This window comes from Leucoraja erinacea, chromosome 7 (genome assembly GCF_028641065.1).
Source record: "Leucoraja erinacea ecotype New England chromosome 7, Leri_hhj_1, whole genome shotgun sequence".
In the NCBI taxonomy this organism is placed as follows: domain Eukaryota; kingdom Metazoa; phylum Chordata; class Chondrichthyes; order Rajiformes; family Rajidae; genus Leucoraja; species Leucoraja erinaceus.
In genome coordinates this window covers 45,643,980-45,665,085 of record NC_073383.1, presented here as the reverse complement: position 1 = coordinate 45,665,085, position 21,106 = coordinate 45,643,980, and the positions used below count along the sequence as shown (strand labels likewise).

The 21,106-nt window shown below is 43.0% G+C and overlaps 1 protein-coding gene across 6 annotated transcripts in view; it reads left to right on the top strand.

The window, feature by feature from the left end:
• Nucleotides 1-21,106, top strand: part of agap1 (ArfGAP with GTPase domain, ankyrin repeat and PH domain 1) — a 566,650-nt gene that overhangs the window by 246,833 nt on the left and 298,711 nt on the right. For all 6 annotated transcript variants that reach the window (XM_055638440.1, XM_055638441.1, XM_055638443.1 and 3 more), the window contains exons 4-5: nt 17,826-17,911; nt 20,733-20,874. In XM_055638440.1, coding sequence (XP_055494415.1) covers nt 17,826-17,911; nt 20,733-20,874 — 228 coding nt within the window. The remainder of the gene's footprint in view (nt 1-17,825; nt 17,912-20,732; nt 20,875-21,106) is intronic.

Below are 21,106 nucleotides of genomic sequence, written 5' to 3'. Positions count from 1 at the left end.
TGAGGAGAATTTGTTGCCATCACCTGCATCCTTCCTCTTCACATCGTATGATAGACTCCCTTTTTATCTCATCTTTCTCCAATGAATGCTGATGAAAAGTCGCTCATGTACAACTAATCTTTCAGAATCTCAACTATCTAGCTTTTAATTCTGGAGAGGGGAGGATTGAAATGGGTGATTTATAAGAAAGGAACAGCCCTCAATTCACCACAAAATTTCACATAAAACACCTTTTCACCTCTACCTTTGATCCACTGCTTTTCTCAAGTTATTACTCAATGCTAAATATGAATGAGGTTACCCCACATTGACTGCAGCGTTTTGAAGAGGCCTATCCTGAGCATTAAAGTAAATGACATAGACTTAGTGATTCTGGTCGTCACATCATCTTAATCCGTTCCATAGGAATGGATATTGGATATCACCTTCCAAATGTTCAGTGAGACCAGCTGTCACCTTATGCAGTCATCTTCTCCCCAAAGATGTTGGTCATTGCTCTTCTTGTTAACTTTTCGTTGACTAATACAACATGGTAACTGGCCCTTTGGACAACTGAATTCAAACACTCACCCATGTTAACTCTATGTTAATCTCAATTCTCCACCAACTCTACACCATATTCTATCATCCATCCATAAGAGGGCCAATTTGCAATGGTCAATTAACTATTAACATCTGTGTCCTTGGGATGATGGGGGGAAACTGGAGGACCTGAAGGAAACCAACATGGTCACAGGGCGAATGTACAAACTCCACGCAGACAATACTGGAGGTCAGGACTGAACTCGGGTTGCTGGAACTGTAAAACAGCAGCTCTGCTAGTTGCATGACTGGTGTCAATTTATATTATGTTCACATGAAGGGTTTTGTACTCTCACCCCTGCAATCTCCATTTCTGTTTCGTTCTGTACGTCCATCTGAGAATACAGGCAGTCCCTGCATTACAGCAGGTTTCAGTTCTTGAGAACTATCTGTAAGCTGTAAGTCAGAAATGTCTGTTTTATATAGTAGCCCATACAGTGCATTCAGAAAGTATTCAGACCCCTTCACTTTTTCCGCATTTTGTTACGTTACAGCCTTATTTTAAAATGGATTAAATTGATTGATTTTATCATCAATCTATACACAATACCCCAGAATGAAGAAGTGAAAACAGGTGTTTAGAAATGTTTGCAAAGTAATTAAAAATAAATAACTGAAATATCACATTTACACATTCAGACCCTTTGCCAAGACACTCAAAATTGAGCCTAGGTTCATCCTGTTTCCATTGATTATCCTTAAGATGTTTCTACAACTTGATTGGAGTCCACCAGTAGTAAATTAAATTGATTGGACATGATTTGGAAAGGTACACACCTGTCTCTGTAAGGTCCCACAGTTGACAGTGCATGTCAGAGCAAAAACCAAGCCATAAAGACGAAGTAATTGTCCGTAGATCTCCGAGACAGGATTGTGATCTGGGGAAGGGTATAAAACAATTTCTGCAGCATTGCAGGTCCCGAAGTGCACAATGGCCCCTGTCAATCTTAAATGGAAGAACTTTGGAACCGCCAGGACTCTTCATAGAGTTGGCAGCCCGGCCAAACTGAGCAATCGGGGGAGAAGGGCCTTGGTCAGGGAGGTGACCAAGAACCAGATGGTCACTCCGACAGAGCTCCAGAGTTCCTCTGTGAAGATGGAAGAACCTTGCAGAAGGACAACTATATCTGCACTACTCCACCAATTAGGTCTTTATGGTAGAGTGGCCAGACGGAAGCCACTCCTCAGTAAAAGGCACATGACAGCCCACTTGGAGTTTGCCAAAAGTCACCAAAAGGACTCTCAGACCATGAGAAACAAGATTCTCTGGTCTGATGAAACCAAGATTGAACTCTTTGGCCTGAATGCCAAGCGTCTCGCATGGAGAAAACCAAGCACAGCTGATCACCTGGCCAATACCATACCCACGGTGAAGCAGCATCATGCTGTGGGGATGTTTTTCAGTGGCAGGAACTGGGAGACCAGTCAGGATCGAGGGAACGATAAACAGAGCAAAGTACAGAGAGATCCTTGATGACAACTTGCTCCAGAGCGTTCTGGACCTCAGACTGGGGCAGAGGTTCACCTTCCAACAGGACAATGACCCTAAGCACACAGCCAAGACAACTTCATGACAAGTCTGTGAAGATTCCTTGAGTGGCCCAGCCAGAGCCCGGACCTGAACCCGATCGAACATCTCTGGAGGGACCTGAAAATAGCTGTGCATCGACATTCCACATCCAACCTGACAGAGCAGATCTGCAGAGAAGAATGAGAGAAATTACTCAACTACAGGCGTGCCAAGCTTGTAGCGTCATACCAAAGAAGAATTGAGGCTATAATCGTTGACAAAGGTGCCTCAACGAAGTACTTAGTAAAGGGTCTGAATACTTATGTAAATGTGATGCAACAATTTCTAAACATCTGTTTTTGTTTTTTATTATGGGTTATTGTGTGTAGATTGATGATTAAAAAAAAATAATTTAATCCATTTCAGAATAAGGCTGTGACGTTACAAAAGGTGAAGGGGTCTGAATACTTTATGAATGCACTGCAAACACTGGGTGAATTTTATCTAATTGAATTATTACTTTAACACTATCCATAATTAAATTAATGGAAGATATACTACATCCAGTCATTAATGAATACTACAAAACATTATTGATGTTACTAGTAACTTAAAAATGGGTTAAAAAAGTTTTCCTGTAAATGGCCCGCATCCCAGATAACCCTTATCTCCCGCTACTCAGCTACACACGCGAGAGTAAAAATGTTTTTAAAAATCCAGATGTGTGACTATCATCCATTTCGAGCAGCAATGATTCAGATTCAGATTAGTTTACTGTCTTGTACACCAGGGTGCAATGAAATTTCTAGTTTGCATGAAGCTCATATATAGTAAGCAATAAATAAATAAAACCAAAAACAAAAATCTAGCTAGGAAATGCTTTGGAACATTATAGTACAGTAAAGGGTGATTCTTTGGAAAGTGAACCAAGATTGGATTGGATTGGATTCAATTTTATTGTCATTGCACTTTTCTGTGCAACAAAATGGTTTAGCCTGCAGTCATAACATAGAATAATAACAAAACAAACACTCAACACAGTTTAAAGTCCCAAAGTCATTGTCTCTTCCCTCCTTGCTCTCCCTCTGCGCCGAGGCAATCCAAGCCTCCGATGTTGCGATCCCGCCAGGTGATGGTGTGCAAGTGTCGCGGCTGAATCCAAGCTCTGCAAACGGGCCGGTTCAAACTCCACGGCCCGGGGCGGTCGAAGCTGCCGCCCTCCAGTCCAGCGGACGCAGCTGTACTTGCGGGAGCTCCGGAAAAACAGGCCACCAACCTGTGAGCTCCCGACGATGTCGCCCACTGGCCCGCGGCCGAGCCTCCGAGGCTCAAAAGTCGGGTCGGAAGTTGGGTCGCACCGCAACCACAGCCCCGAAGCCGGCCAGCCTAGCGTTGGTAAGTCCTGGCTCTGCCTCCGGAGCCTCGAGGTCGGTCGCAGTTGGAGGCCGCCAGCTCCGCGATAGGCCTCAGCGTAAACGAACACGGAGACGGGGGATACGGCAAGAAAGGTCGCATCCCCCCCCCCCGAATGAAGAGTAAAAAAACATGTTACACCCACCCCCCCCACACACATGCAGAAGTAAATACACCGAAATAAACTGTAAAAACGGGACAAAAGAAAACAAAAAAAGAAAATACTAACGGACTGCAGGCGAGCCGCAGCTGCAAGGCACACACACGTGACTAGACGGCATCACATAATGTGTTACATTAAAAAATTCTTGTAAGAGATAAATCTTATTCATTGCTATTTTCGTACCTACAGAACTATAATGCATGTCTACTAAAGATATGAACATTCTAGCTTTTTAAAATTCACAAAGTATGCAAGATAGAACTGAGTTATGAAAAAAATGCTTCCGTGTGAGTCATATTTAGCCCCTGGCCCAAAACATTGTTAGCATAACACAAACATCTCACTTGATAAACTGAAAAAAAATATGAATCATATACAGTACAAAACAATATACCTGTTTTCAGAATTAGACCAGATGTATTCCACAATTTTTCATATTTTTGGTCACATACGTGACTAAGAATAGGCCATAGAGAAATAACAAAGAAGCAAGCTTTTCTAAATCCTTTGCCTTGAATTCTTGTTCATTGAATTCCCTGAAGTTGGAAATAAATTATTTTGTTGTCCTTAGCTAGAATTACTGAGCTTAATAATCTAAAACTGAATTTCCTGATCACAGACTGATTTAAGTTCTGTGACCAGGAAATTCAAACTCCCAGATGAAACCACTTGTATCGTGCAGAATATGCCCCAACACTGTATCTATTTCTCGCTATTTGGATGTGGCTGGCCAAGGCCGCACTAACTTACCATCACTAATTACTTTAGAGATGTTTATGGCACTCCATCTTCTTGAACCGCTGCAGTCCTTCTGGTGAAGGTACTCGCACTGTGCTGCAGTGGAGGCAGTTCCAGCATTTAAACTGAACAATATGCAAGGAATAGCAATATATTTGCACATCAGGGTGGTGTGGGATTTGCAAATGGCCGTGTCCCTGCAGCCTAATGCCTCATCATGTGCTGCCGTGTGCCTGCCAGTGATGTAAGGAATTATTGTTTAAAGTAGTGGGTGTATTACCAATTATTGAATTGTTTTGTCCTGGATGGTGTGGAGCTTCTTGAGTGGAGAATATGCCATCATATTCCTGACTGATCGCTAGTGACAATGTAGCTAGTCAGTGGTGCCACCCAGTAGGTTGAGAGTGGGAGATCCGGCAATGGTAACACTATTAAATATCAAGAGTAAGTGGTTAGACTCCCCATTGTTGGAGATTGTTGTGATGAAATCTGGAACAGTATAGTCCTGGTGGATCCTAAATAGGGCATCAGTGAGCAGGTTGTTGATGAATAAATCCTACTTGATAGCACTGCCATCAATACCGTACAAGATTTTGCTGACGATTGGGAGTAGACTAATTGGCATAATTTAGCTACATTAGACTTGACCCTGCCTCGTGTGAATAGACATATGTGGGCAATTTTCAACATTATCATGTAAATTCCAGTGCTGTAACTGTACTACAATAGCTCAGTTCTACAGCTGGGACATAAACTGGCTCTTAGCCACTTCCCAGTACAATGAGATGTGAATCAAATTGGCTGAAGACCGCCTTTGTGATGGTGGGGATCTCAAGAAGGAGCCAAGCTGATTCATCCACAACAGCGTGACTAACATTGCTAGCACCTTCAGGCTTAAGTGCTGTAATGCATGCTTTGCTGCTAAAGCATACACAGGAATTACTTTAGCATGTTGAATAAGCAGTATAAATTATCTTGCGTTATCCTCATTTGGAGACTGTTTCTTGGACTTAGTTGCAGTATGCACTCTGGACAAAGTCTACACCAACATGGCTGAAGCTTACAAAGCCATCCCCCTCCCCCACCTTGGTCAGTCTGATCACGTCTCATTGTTCCTGCTCCCTAAGTACTCCCCACTCATCAGACGGGTTAAACCAACTGTGAGGACAGTTAAAGTCTGGTCAGATGAAGCGGACTTCACACTTCAGCAGTGTTTTGGAGACACTGACTGGAAGGCGTTTGCAGCCCAGGCCACCCTTGACTCTCACACGGACATTGATTCCTACACATCCTCTGTTCTGGACTTTATAAACTCCACCATCAATAGTGTCACCTCCCTCAAACAGGTGACCATATACCCGAATCAGAAGCCATGGATGAACAGCGAGGTCAGGCTACTGCTGAAAGCACGGGACACCGCTTTCAGGTCAGGCGATGCTCGAGCCTACAGTTCATCCAGGGCTAACCTGAAGAGGGGCATCAGGAAGGCCAAGCACTGCCATAAGCTCAGGATTGAGGAACACTTCAACAACAAGGCCTTCCGGCCATCACGGACTACAGACCCTCCAACATCACCCCCACATCCAGCGACGCCTCCTTCCTTGAGGAGCTCAATCACTTCTATGGCCGCTTCGACAGGGACAATCTAGAGACGGTCATCAAGGCTGTGCTACCTGCCGATCACCAACCCCTCACACTCACCCCCTACGACGTGTACGTGGCACTGAGTAGGACTAATGCACGTAAAGCTGCTGGCCCTGACGGCATCCCCGGGCGCGTGCTCAGGGCCTGTGCTGCGCAGCTGACAGACGTCTGGACTGACATCTTCAACCTGTCACTTGCCCAAGCAGTTGTCCCCACTTGCCTTAAAACCACCTCCATCGTGCCAGTGCCAAAACACTCCACTGCGGCAAGCCTCAACGACTTCCGCCCAGTTGCACTTACACCCATCATCACCAAGTGCTTCGAGAGGCTGGGCCTGGCACACCTCAAAAGCTGCCTACCCCCCACACTGGATCAGTTTGCCTACCGCAAGAACAGGAGTACGGAGGATGCCATCTCAACGGCACTTCACTCCGCCCTCTCCCACCTCGACAACAGAGACACTTGCGTAAGAATGCTGTTCATCGATTACAGCTCAGCATTCAACACCATTATACCATCAAAACTGATCACCAAACTCGGTAACCTGGGCACCGACCCCTCCCTCTGCAACTGGATACTGGACTTTCTAACCAACAGACCCCAGTCTGTGAGGTTAGAAAAGCACACCTCTTCAACCCTCACCCTGAACACCGGCGTTCCTCAGGGCTGTGTGCTGAGCCCCCTCCTCTACTCCCTCTTCACCTATGACTGCACACCTGTACATGGTACTAACACCATCATCAAGTATGCAGATGATACAACGGTGATTGGCCTCATCAGCAACAACGATGAGCTGGCCTACAGGGAGGAGGTCCAGCACTTAGCAGCATGGTGCGCTGACAACAACCTGGCCCTTAACTCCAAGAAGACCAAGGAGCTCATTGTAGACTTCAGGAAGTCCAGAGGCGGCACGCACACCCCCATCCACATTAACGGGACGGAGGTGGAACGTGTTTCTAGCTTCAGGTTCCTGGGAGTCAACATCTCCGATGACCTCTCTTGGACCCACAATACCTCTACTCTGATCAAGAAGGCTCATCAGCGTCTCTTCTTCCTGAGGAGACTGAAGAAGGTCCATCTGTCTCCTCAGATCCTGGTGAACTTCTACCGCTGCACCATCGAGAGCATCCTTACCAACTGCATTACAGTATGGTATGGCAACTGCTCTGTCTCCGACCGGAAGGCATTGCAGAGGGTGGTGAAAATTGCCCAACGCATCGCCGGTTCCTCGCTCCCCTGCATTGAGTCTGTCCAAAGCAAGCGCTGTCTGCGGAGGGTGCTGAGCATCGCCAAGGACTACTCTCACCCCAACCATGGACTGTTTACCCTCCTACCATCCGGGAGGCGCTACAGGTCTCTCCGTTGCCGAACCAGCAGGTCGAGGAACAGCTTCTTTCCGGCGGCTGTCACTCTACCACTCTACTCAACAACGTACCTCGGTGACTGCCAATCACCACCCCCCCCCCCCCGGACACTTATTATTATTTATTCAAATCGTTTGCTACGTCGCTCTTCCAGGGAGATGCTAAATGCATTTCGTTGTCTCTGTACTGTACACTGACAATGACAATTAAAATTGAATCTGAATCTGAGTATGTGTGGTATGTGCAATGACACATGTCCCACAGCACTGTGTGTGGATGTTTGGTCCTTCTCTTTGTGTTTATAATTTAGTTTAGAGATACAGCTTCGAAACAGGCCCTTGGGCTCACCGAGTCCACATAGACCAGCGATCCCCACACATTAACACTATCTGACACACACAAGGGACAATTTACACATACACCAAGCCAATTACCCTACATACCTGTACGTCTTTGGAGTGTGGGAGGACACTAAAGATCTTGGAGAAAACCCACGCAGGTCACTTGGAGGAAGTAGAAACTCCGTACAGACGCAACCCGCAGTCTGGATTGAACCCAGGTCTCCAGTGCAGCAAGCGCTGTATGTAGGCAGCAACTCTACTGCTGCGCCACCGTGGCCGTCTAACTAATAGTTAGACCAAAAGCTTACTGCTTGATTGCTTTACATGCCTGGCTTTGCTAAGTCTCTAGAGCATTCCTGTGCAGAACATCAGGCTTTAACAAGTCACAAATGTATACAGTGAACAGCCACTGGAGGCCATTCAATCCTTCATGCCTGCTTCAACTCAGTGGAAGAACTAGTCTATTAGTTCCAGGCTCCTCTTTCTGCATATTTTCCTTGGTAGAAATGAAGAGATGCTGACTCTACTGAGGCGTAATCTACATGAGGCGTAAGATATTAAATAATCTTGGACACAACCGACATGGGTCTAAGTTCTTCAATGAAAGATGAAATACCTTATTGGAATAAACTGGTGGAATGGCATTTACAAGTGACCAGCCATTCATTGTGAGTACAGCAGGTGGCATCAGTGGGCAGTTATATTGCTTCAGTATTGTTCAACCTGTTCAACAAAGACTTTGTAATAACCTTTACAAAGTCTGAAAAAAAGGTCCCTGACCTAAAATGTTATCTGCCCATTTATCTCTACATTTGCTGCCTGACCTGCTTCATTCCTCTAGTGGCTTGCTTTATACCTCAGGCTTTGTCATAATCCTTTTGTCTAATGTACCTTACCCCTCCAATGGTAGTCCAAATATCGATTGAGTCAGGGGAAAATTACAGGACTTTTTTTGTCAATAAAACCTTTTTTTGTTGTTGTTTATTCTGCTCCTTTCTGAAGCAGACACGTTCATTTGAGGCTCCTGTTTCCTGGAGTAAAATCAGAAGCAAAAGTCTTTAGTGTCTGACTTATTGACTCCAAATCAGTAAGAAGAACCTGCATCTTTTGAGTTGACACCACCATGTGCTTCAGATGTGTCCACTGTGCAGTAAAATGTCAAGACACTGCTCAAGAGTCGTCAAACAAAATGTGGCTGTGAGATCTGAAAGAAGAGGCAGAAGACTTGTTATAAGGAGAAATTGGATAGACTGGGTTTATTCTCACTGGAACATAGAAGGCAGAGGGGTGACTATTCCAGTTAATTATAAAATTATAAGGGGTATAGATGAGACGATCTGAACACTTTTTACTGGACAGGGGAGTTTAGAGCTACAGATTAAGGAGAGAGGGGAGAAATTTAAAGGGGACCTGAGGGGCAGATTTTTTACATAAACCTTGGTGGGTATCTGGAACGTTGCTGCCAAGTGGTAGAGACAGATGTAATTACAAGCATTGGAAGAGATTTGGAAAGATAGTTGGCATAGAAGGGAATGAGCAATACGGGCAAATGGGATTAGTATGAATGGATTTTACCAAGAACATGGATGAGGTGGGCCGAAAGGGCCTGTTACTGTACTGTCACTTCTAGGAAATTGGGTGGATTATCAACATTTGATTTGGTTAAAGGGAGTATTTGCAGGGTACATCGTAAAGATGGAGGGAGAGAGAGAGGTGTCATGAGGAATTCCATGTTTAGGATCTCGGCTGCCAAAGGCAGGGCCTTCAGTAGTAGTGATGAAAACTGGGATTGTGCGACGAGAGAAAATTTGAGTCATGCTGATACGTTGGGGTATTGTGAAGATGGATAGGACCGAATATGTGAAGCTACGTGACTTGCAACTGTTCAAAGAAGATGATTATTAATTGTTCCATAACAAAATCCATCATCATTTAATGGGATTGTTGGTGCTGAGCTTTATATAACACCCTCAAAAGCATCATTGTTAAATGTTTCCATGGTAACCATTACAGGACTTTTTTGTCAATAAATTGGATAGGCAAATGGATGAGAAGGGAATGGAGGGTTATGGTATGAGTGCAGGCAGGTGGGACTAAGGGAAAATAATTGTTCGGCACGGACTTGTAGGGCCGAGATAGCCTGTTTCCGTGCTGTAATTGTTATATGGTAATATGGTAACCAGCTCATGACATTTATTCTCCTGATTTAGCAGAGAATAAAGACACTGAAACAAATTGAAAATAATCCTTTTAAAATTGATTTTACTATTAATTTTGCATGCTTTAAATAGAGGGCAATAGATGTTTCAAGGTAAAAAGTGGTATGTAGAATTTAACTGAAAATCTTGATTTGAATTGCACAGCTGTTAATAAATAAGATCTGATCTTTTCACTCTTCTCAACTGCATGACCCACTTAAACACTGGGCTGAAATTATTTTGCAACCTGATGTCTTTTGTAACATCAAGTGACAAGCTTTTCCTCCCCTCCAATTTCCCACAATAGATGCTCACTTAAAAATAATTCCCATGATCATGTCTGATTTTGGCACAAGATGCACAGCTAATACAATGTTTGTGAAAGGATTCTCCTCCACCGCTCATTGCTGCAGCACTGCCTGGATTTGATTTCTGTTTCCGTTTTTTTTTTTAATGTACGAGACTAAGCCATCTGTTATTTCTGTTTGTCCTCTGGTTCTGATGTTTCTCAGTTCTGAGGTTCATTGCTTAAACTATTCTACATCAGCTCAAGTTCTACTTGAACTGTCATTGTCGTCAATCTCAATATATTGGGAAATTAATGCCGGGTTCTTGCTCTGATTTCTATTGATCTTTTCAAGAAAGTATTGATTACTGCAGTTTGCACATGTATGGGGAAAAGGTTGATATGTTGTTGAATAATAGGCTGACATTCACTATCGGTACTCAGACTTAGAAACCGATGAGGTCATGTGCAACTGATGGTGTCCAGAAACCCTGCAAGAATGAATGACGAAAATCAGGATAGATAAAGGCTGCCATTTGCCGCGTTTCATAATATTACAAGGCAATTTGTAGCCCGTGATATGTAATCATTTGTAAATGCAAAAAATAGGCAGGCTATTAATACAAACAACAAAATAATCTCAAACTGTTTTAAGTATATTGGTTAAGAATAAACATTGTCCAGGATACCAACGAGAACTCTTCAACTCTTCCTGGAACCAGGGATGAGAGATTTTTTTAATGTCCAGTGAAGAGAGCAGAGGGGATTCATGGCACCTCTCACTGCATATCCCTCCTGTACAATGTCCTTTGAGTTGGGGCTTAAATTTTGTGCTTATATCTCAGGGAAGGAAATTGTCAGCTGAGGCTTCATTCACTTGGAACCAAAAGTTTTTTGCAAATGCTTAGGAGGCATTTGGGATTAATTACAATTAGTATCATGGTAGGCACAGATGACGTGGGGTACCCTACATTCACAGTGCCTTGTTTTAGAAAAGTTTTCCAAGGTGCTTTACTGGGGAATTTTCAGACCATATTTGACACTGGCCACTGAAGTGGTTGTTTAGAACAGGTTGATGTGATAGGTTTTATGGAGCAACAAAGAAAAGAGAAGTGGGGAGGTGAAAGGAGGAACTTCCGGAGTGTAGCTTTGAGAAAAATGAAAGGACAGTATCTGACGGGGAAGAAGGAACTTGAAGATCTGCAGGGAGACAGGAGGTGGTTGTGATGAAAGCAGGGGGATAGGCAGGCAGTGATTTGAAATTAAGGATAAGATTTTTGCATTTGAGACTTTGTGGGACCAAGAGCTCAGTGGTCACCATGCTCAGAGTCACGGGGAAAGCCATCATAGAAAGCTGCCAGCACCAGAAAGGCCAGTGGCGCAGCCAGTGAAACTGTTGCCTCGCAGCACCAGAAACTCAGGTTCAATTCTGACCTCGGGTATTGTCCGTGTGGATTTGCATGTTCTCCATGTGATGGTGAGGGTTCCCTCAGAGTACTCCAGTTTCTACCCACATCCCAAAGACGTGCAGGTTGGTAGGATAGTTTTTTTTTGTTTTTTTTATAATATTTTTATTAGAAGCAAACACATATTATGGTAAAAACATTTCATGTATATCAGTTGTACATTATTAATATTATCAATTGTGGATTGATTCTGCTTCTAGTTTTTTTTTATAGATAGGGAGTAAGAAAGAAAGAAAAAAAAAGACAAATGTCAAGATAAAAAAAAGAATGGAATGATTTACTAAGAATACGTCATTGGAGATAGGTTCGTAGATTATAAAGTTTTCATCAAATCCTGAGTTCAAGCTTCGGTTAGGTTCCCGTGCTGCACCGATCTACCCCTTCAAATAGTCAATGAATGGAGACCATATTCTAACAAAAAGTTCCTGTTTGTCCATTAAGACAAGTCTGATTCTTTCCAGGTGTAGGGTCTCTGACATTTCCATAATCCACATTTTAATTGTGGGGGTTATAGGGCCTTTCCAAAATTTTAATATTAACATTTCCCAGTTATTATACTGTAGTCGAGAAAGTTTATTTGGCTTGTTGGATAGTTCTCCATTGTAAATTGCCACTAGTGTACAGGTGAATGATGAATCTGGGTGGCATTGTGAACATTTGGAAAGAATATAATTGAATTAGTGTAAATGTGTGGTTGGTGGTCAGCGTGGACTCGCTGGGGTGAAGTACCTGTTTACCTGCTGTTTCCCCCCATGACTGGAATATTATTTCTCCGACCTCAATATCTGCGTACTCTTTCATGAGCTGGTCACTTGTAAATCACAATAGTGCCAATGATGTGCGGAGCGGATGTGTAGTCCTGTTCTGGAGTGCACTTTTGCCATTGATAGCAATACCATGCAATAAGCTTGCATCACGTGTAACAGCAGTGCACAATAATATTGCGCTGATATAGGTGATTGGATTAGTGTAGCAAACCCCAAATAAAATCTGCTTCTGCTAATTCTAACATTTATCTTAAACTTCTGTCTGCTGGTTGCTAACTCAACTTCTTGCGGAAGTAGATTCTGTCTGTTTCACCTTTCAAAGCTATTCTTGATTTTAAACACATCTGTCAATTCTCCACTTAACCATTGCTGCTGTAGAATTACAGACTCCAGCTTACTTGCTGCTCCACATGATGCTACATGTACTGATGTTAAGGTGAATACTGACAAGCTTACATAGAACTAAAGTCCTTGGTGCAGTTTGTGCGATAAGCATTTCTGCCCCACTGTTCTCCCACCCTGATGCCAATGACTCTTAGCTTAGAAGGATCACAAATTTGCCAGATGTCCGTCCTCATTCTTGCTTTCCACCGGGGGTGAATAGAAGGCAATTCACTGCGACAGTGCACAATTGGTCAATGCCAAGGTTACAGCAAATGAACAGAATCATGCTTTTAATTAGAAATAAATGTAATTATAAATAATTTTCCAAACTGTATGCAAGAAAAAACAAGTTTCTTGCTTTTTTAAATCCTGCATTGAAGGTGGAGATGGTATTCACAGCCCGCTTTCTCCATTCCCATTCGGCATTCATGCCAGCATTGTGATATGCAGTCAGCAATAATTTCTCTCTGGCAGATTGATCAACTGACTCACTGTTCCTGTGCAGAGGGTGTTAACATATGGTGCTGAGCGTAATCGGCATCACCTCTCCTCGGGGGGCATTGGCTCTGTTTCTGGCACGTGCACAAGACAGTCGTTTCCCAGTTCTCCATCGCAAAGCTTAATTTCAACAAATTGCCAAAGGTGTGGCTCCGTGCCATTGGCTTCTGTTACAATGTGCCGCCCTTTCTCGCTGTAATAAGGCATCTTCTTATTTTTGTTTTTTGACAAGCAGAAATAAATGAAAGGTCATGAAACCATCTGCAGCACTTGCATCTCGCTGGGCCTGAAATTAACCTTTGAATCTCTGAAATCTTGAATTTGTTTCCAGGGCAGCTTCCTCTCTTGGCTTAATGGTCCATTCGACAGGGTCTTGACAATGGCTTAGCAGTGTTGTGATGAAGACACAGCTACTATTTGACCTACATTTAAATAAAGCTACTGACAAGAAATCTGAAATAAAACAAAAAAATGTTGGAGAAACTCAACATGTCAGGCTACACTTGTGGAAAAAAAATAAAAAGAGTTATCATTTCAGGCAGGGACTCTTCAGCTAATGTATGAGGTCGTCGACCTGAAATGTCAACTATTTCCTTTCCACAGGTACTACCTGACCTGAGTATTTCCAGCCTTTTTAAATTTTATTTATGATTTGACCTGCTCTACTTTTCAGTCTTTGTTCTCCATTTCAATTGCGGTGCTCCAGCCATAACCTCCACCCTTTCCCTTACAACTCAGGTTGCTCAATACCTATTATTGCCAAATTTGACACTAATCTACAACTGACCTAACGCACACCCTTCTATGTAACATCTTCAGTGCTTCAACTTATCTGTTGTTGAAATCCTTGTCCATGGTTTTACTTTAATCTCCGAACTCCATCGTTTCAGTGGATTCAAACTGTTGTTACTCGTTCTGTTCTCTTTAGGTTTGGGGTCATACAAAATCCTGCTACCTGTAGCCTAACCTGAACTGTTCCGCTGGGTAACTCCTTGTTAGGTAGAACCTTGATTTTAGAATTGCACTCTGGATTTCCATATTCCTTATTGTCTTGCCCCTTTAAAAACAGTTCATCCAGGGAAATAAAGTCACATCCATAACTGCCACAGTCACCCATGGTGTTCCTCAGGGATCGGTGCTGGGGCCACTGCTTTTTATCATCTATATTCAACCTCTTGACAATATTCTCCGTCATTTTGGAATCAATTTTCACTGCTACGCCGAAGATACACAACTTTACCTCTCCACAAAACCAAACACCTCCCTTCCCCCAACTGCCCTCACCACCTGTCTTCAAGCTATCAGCAATTGGATGTCACTCAACCTTCTAAAACTCAATGGAAATAAAACAGAAATCATGCTAATTGGCTCAAAGTCCACACTCTCCAAAACCCACCCGTTCACCATTTCAGTTGATGGCTCACCCATACCCACCTCCTCCCATGTCAAATGTTTCGGCGTCATTCTGGACAGTACACTTTCCTTTGGCCCCCACATCAGCAATATCACACGCTCTGCATACTTTCATCTCCGCAACATCTCCAGACTCCGCCCCTCCCTCTCCAAAGACAATACAAAAGTCCTCATCCACGCTCTGGTCACATCCCACATCGATTACTGCAACGCCCTCCTCACTTGCACCTCCAATAAACTTCTTCATCGCCTCCAATGCATTCAGAACTCTGCAGCCCGGATCATCACCCGCACCAGATCATCGGACCACATCACACCCATCCTCACTCAGCTCCACTGGCTCCCTGTGCACCACCGGATTAACTACAAGATTTTACTGCTGACCTTCAAAGCCCTCCACCACCTTGCTCCCCAATACCTCTCTGACCTGCTGCTACCATACACTCCTTCCCGGTCACTTTGTTTCTCCTCAGCTGCAATTTTAACTGTCCCCACATTTAGACTCAGCACCATGGGTGCCAGAGCCTTCAGCTGCTCTGCGCCACGTCTCTGGAACACTCTCCCATCTCCCATCCGTCACCTGGACACTATCGATCAATTCAAATCACAACTCAAAACACACCTGTTTAGATTAGCATACCCGACATAACTTCCACCATGTTCACCCTGATTTTAATGACTTAAAATGTTTTGTGTATTTTTTTATTGTTGTTATTTTTGTTTTTTGTTTTTAATCAACTTGATTTTAATATTGATAAATGCATTGTGATTTTATGTCCTGTAAGGTGTCCTTGGGTGTCCAGAAAGGCGCCAGCAAATAAAATGCATTATTATTATTATTATTATTACATAAGCTCGTGTTGCCCTATACCCCGCTGAGGTATCTGCTTGGCTCATGATTATTTGGTCCATATCTTAAACTCCAAGAACCTTCTGAACATCCCTCAGAAACCTTTGTTTCTTCCTCTTACACAATCCTTAACGTCATTAATCAAGTATTTGCCGTGTCACCTCCTCATGTGGAAGATATTTTTTGATGTTCCTGCAAGCACCTTATGATATTTTGCTGCATTAAGCAGGCTTAATAAAGGGTGGCTTTTAGCACTAGGAACTTGTTTTAGAACCTCCAGTGCCACATCTCTGCAAAAGAAGATGCACGGCAATAACGAGCTGTATTGCTATTCATCCAAACATTGGTTATTTCTGCCTGGCAGGTCCACATTGTAGCTTGACTGGTTTCCTAACCAGATGTGTGTGTATGGAAATCCATGTGGTTAACATATCCTGGCATTGGAGAAACAGCATAGACGCTTTGGAGGCAATGTTTATAGCTGGGGGAGAGGAGATCCACATCTACGTGAGAAGCTGTGATTGCACAAATATGGTGAATTCAGAAATAGTTCTCTATTCAAACTGGAAAGGTAGCTTATTGTTGAGGCTCATGCATGTGCTTTACCCAGTCTAACTTTCACGTTCAAATTGTCGGATTTACTTTGTTCATTGGGTGCACGGTACAGACATTGCGTTATTTCTAGAAAGTTTTTGGTTGTTCTTGAGAAGGTGGCGGCCAGCGACTCGAGGGCAGATGAATGGCACAGCTTGTACAGTTAATGTCTCACAGCACTAAAGGTCTGTGTGCAATCCTGACCTCAGGTGTTGTCTGTGTTGGAGTTTGCACATTTTCCTTGTGACCACATAGATATCTCCCAGATGCTCCAGCTTCCCCCCACAAACTAAAGGCGTGCAATTTAGTAATTTAATTGGCCACTGTAAATGGGCCCCAGTGTGCACGTCGTGCTGGAATGTGGGGCGTGGTGGGAATGTGGGAGGAATAAAATAGGATGGGTCTAACACCAGTCACACATTGTAAATTACACAATTCAATTTCGTTGTCTCTGTACTGTACACTGACAATGACAATTAAAGTTGAATCTGAATCTGAATCTGAATCTGAAAGAATTGAAGCCATGTGTTCTCGCCATGAGAGACTTTTTATTGTTAATGGACAAGGTTGGAGAAGTTGAATGTTTTAATAATTGAACAGGGAATAGTTTCAGATAAGGTTAAGCCCCCCCCATTGAGTACTTTATACAGGGGCCACAGATGGAGCCTTCTGAGATTCCTGTGGAGCCATGACTGTCCTGATTGTCAGCCCAGCTGGAGGGCAGTGGTATAGCATAGCCATGAGCTTGTCAGTGCTTTTGGTGGGTGTCTGGAAATCTTCGAGATGTGGGAGGAAGCCTATGCAGTCGCATGGAGAAATGCAAATAGCACACAATCAACACCCGTGGAAAAGGATGGAACCCTGGGCGGGAGATGTATTAAATAGTCTCGGCGTGATTGGTACTTTGACTATAATCAGTGCAAACTCCAAGCGTATACTTGATTGGAAGTAACCCCTAGTTGCTTTTAAAAGACTGAGTAGTTTTGCTCATGCTAGGAATTATGAGATTACAGTGCGCGGGGCATGGAGCATTATAAGTAAATTAAATTACTATTTTTGGCTAGGTTTGTAACAATGTTGAACTGTTACTTTTTTTTACCATTCTATCCAAAAGGTAAAGTACAAACAAAAAAAGTACAAGAGACTGCAAATGTTGGAATCTTGAGTACAAAACAAACTGCTGGAGGAAGCCACTAGTCTGAAGAAGGGTCCCAACCCAAAACATCGTCTGTCCATTTCTCCCCACAGATGCTGCCTGACCCACTGAGTTCCTCCAGCAGTTTGTTTTTTTAACAAACCATTGACCTGTCCTCAAATCCACACAGTGGGAAGTCATGCAGACATTATATTAAACAAATAGGCCCTTACATCAAACATGTCCAATTAGTTTTTATAAATTGGCTGTAAAATATATTTTGTAATAATGTTTTCACTGTAACATGTCTATCCTTTGTAGTCATTATCAACTGTCTGTCTTGTGTTATCAGTAATCCATCTTCTAGTGCCATGGTATGAATATGTCCTGTAGTTGGTATCTCCCTTTCCCTTGATGTAACTTTCTGTTCCGGCTGCTGGTCTTGCCCTGCCCTTCACTGTGAATTGTTTCTGTGGTAGGCGGTCGCTTTAAGAAGGAGATTGTGGTGGACGGCCAGAGCTACCTGCTGCTGATCAGAGATGAAGGGGGCCCTCCAGAGGCACAGGTAGGTACTGCTGCAGGCAACTAGCTCTCATTCAAATCAATGCAAAATGTAATCTGTATCTCTGTATGCCTTTTAATATGTGAGATGGTGTTACTGAGTCATATTAAAAATAATGCCAAGATGATTTTATTTTTTAACTAATTAAATTCCTATCTGTGAGAAAATGGGTCATGTAGAATTTACCATTAGAGTAGATTTATTTGGTTTATACAAGAATACATTGTAATGACATTTAAATCCATTTTGAGTTTGTGTGACCACACCATGTGAATTGACTAATGCCTTACTAATCGTTAATTGTGATTGAGGATCAGGATGTTCTGGTGCGGATATTAGCAGTCACTGAAACATGCTTCATTTGGTACAGTCTGATTAGTCCTGTGGTTAACTTACATTAATTGTTTTATGATTACTTTTTTTTGATCTTCTTTTCCTCCAAGGTTTCCAATCTGTTCTTTGGTAGGTAGTCTAAATCATAGACTGTGTGGGAAGGAACTGCAGATGCTGGTTTAAACCGAAGATAGACACAAAATGCTGGAGTAACTCAGCTGGACAGGCAGCATTTCTGGAGAGAAGGAATGGGTGCCGCTCTGGGTCAAGATCCTTCTCAGTCTGAAGAAGGGTCTCGACTCGAAACGTCACCCATTCCTTCTCTCCAGAGGTGCTGCCTGTCCCGCTGAGTTACTCCAGCATTTTGTGTAAATTATAGACTGGCTGTCCAATTGCATATTGAATAATGTCATGCTGCAACTTTTGCTTAAACCTTTTACATGTGGACAGCACAGAATAAGAAGTTCATAGAATCACATAGCATGGAAACCGGATCCTCAGCCCAGCAGCCCATGACAAGCACTAAACACCCATTTTACACTGATCTCAATTATATTCTCCCCCTATTTCCTTTATCTTTAGGCGCACTATTTTTTATTTGGTATCATCTTAGCTGGTTCAAATGAATGTAAAGAGCACCAAAGTGGAGAAACATTGCTTCTTTTGATAAACAATTGTTACAGGATTATCACTTTAAATCTGTGAAGGACACAAAGGAGCTTTCCATAAAACACTAGATACTCTGGGGTAACCGAAAATCTGGTTGTAACAACGTGACATTGGCCTCTGAGGGTTATGAATAGTTTGAAATTTCAAGTGAAACTATTCATCAACTCCTGCTAAAGATAAGCAAGTATGAGCTGAGTTCCTGTTTGCAGGACCACCTTCTCGTCTGAAGGTGAACGAATGAGCAAGTCCATGAGAAAGGGTTGGTTGTGGATTCTGAGCTTGGTATGGAGCTGCTGACTCATTCATGGGCAGCTGTTAGGTGTTAATTAAAACGGCTCTTTTGGCGTCAGACCTGGGTGAATTAACTGTAAATAATATGAAAGGTAGTTGGTCCCATAGTATCCAAAGGCTGAACATACAAATAATTTTTGTATGCTCACTGGTGCCTGTCACGGCCCTCCCCTTATCTCATCATACTGGTTATCTCCCCTCCCCCTTCTCAATCCTGATGCAGTGTCACGACCTAAAATGTCGACACTCGCTTGTCACCGCCGATGCTGCTTATCCCGCTGCGTACCTCCAGTAGTTTTTTGTTAGTTGCAGTGCCCCTTATTTGGCAATTTCACTTACGACATTTCTTTATATATATGATTTTGAAACTAAACGTTAAATTGCCAAGTGTATTTGGAAGCTCACTGGGTTTGTTATCGCCAAGTAGTAGGAGATAAGCTGAGCCCAACTTTTCTCTGTGTTTTATATATTACAATGGTTTGTGTGCAATGAAAAAAAGGACTAGAAGCCCGAAAGTAGCGAGGAAACCTGAGATTTATACTTCTTTGTGTGTCCGTCTTAAAGCACTGCCCGTTTGCGATGTCTGAATCACATTAACGAGAAAAAAAACGTCCCTTCGCAGAGCAAAAAATAGGAATATGCATCCCTTACCATTTAGTGTTTGGCTTGTGAGCAAACGTTGTCATTTTCATTTACAGTCATCTTAAAATATGCAACCATTAAATAGTGGTGGGAGGAGGGATACTTCAAACCTTTCATGTGGGTACAATAAACGGAGTGCTGGAGGAACTCAATGGATCAGATAACGCTTGAAAGGGTTCAGAAAGATTTACAAGGATGTTGCCAGGACTAGAGGTAGTGAGCTATAGGGAGAGGTTGAATAGGCTGGGTCTCTATTCCATGGAGCGTAGGAGGATGAGGGAAGATCTTATAGAGGTATACAAAATCATGAGAGGAATAGATTGGGTAGATGCACAGTGTCTTTGGCCCAGAGTAGGGAAATCAAGGACCAGAGGACAAAGGTTCAAGGTGAAGAGGAAAAGATTTAATAGGAATCCGAGGGGTCACTTTTTCACACAAAGGGCGGTGGGTTTATGGAACAAGCTGCCAGAGGAGGTAGTTGAGGCTGGGACTATCCCATTGTTTAAGAAACAGTTAGACAGGTACATGGATAGGACAAGTTTGGAGGGATATGGACCAAGCGCAGGCAAGTGGGACCTGTAGCTGGGACATTGTTTGCGGTGTGGGCGAGTTGGGCCGAAGGGTCTGTTTCCACACTGTATCACTCTATGTCTCTATGACTATTTGTGGAGAGAATGCAAATATAACATTTTAATGCAGTGTGGGGTGGTGGGAGAAAGGTGGGGATGGATCAAAGCCTAGCAAGCGATAGGTGGAAACAGGTGGGGGGGATGAGAAGATGTTACATGGTGGTATCATGTCAGTGATTGTGAAATGAATGAAAAAAAAATTACCAATTGCTTGATCTGCTTCTGCTGATTTTGTATTGATTGATCTGACTTGTTTGCAGTTTGCAATGTGGGTGGATGCCGTTATATTTGTCTTCAGTTTGGAGGATGAAAACAGCTTCAACGCAGTCTACTACTACTACACCAGGATGGCTAATTATCGGAGCACCGCAGAGATCCCAATGGTGCTGGTTGGAACACAGGGTAAGAGGGTTTTGCTGGGGTTCCTTGACACTGAGCAAAGTTGCAGGGCAGGAGCTGAAAAATTGAATTGCTTGTGTTGAATAAATTGAATGGCCAAACTAGGGGATCCAGTAAAGGCATTCCACTTGAATAGTTAGTACAATGTGTAAAAGTAAGCTTCAGATTTATTTTTATACAATTCTATTGCTGTGTATTATCATATTTTATCTTCTGAAGCAAACTTGCTATCCTC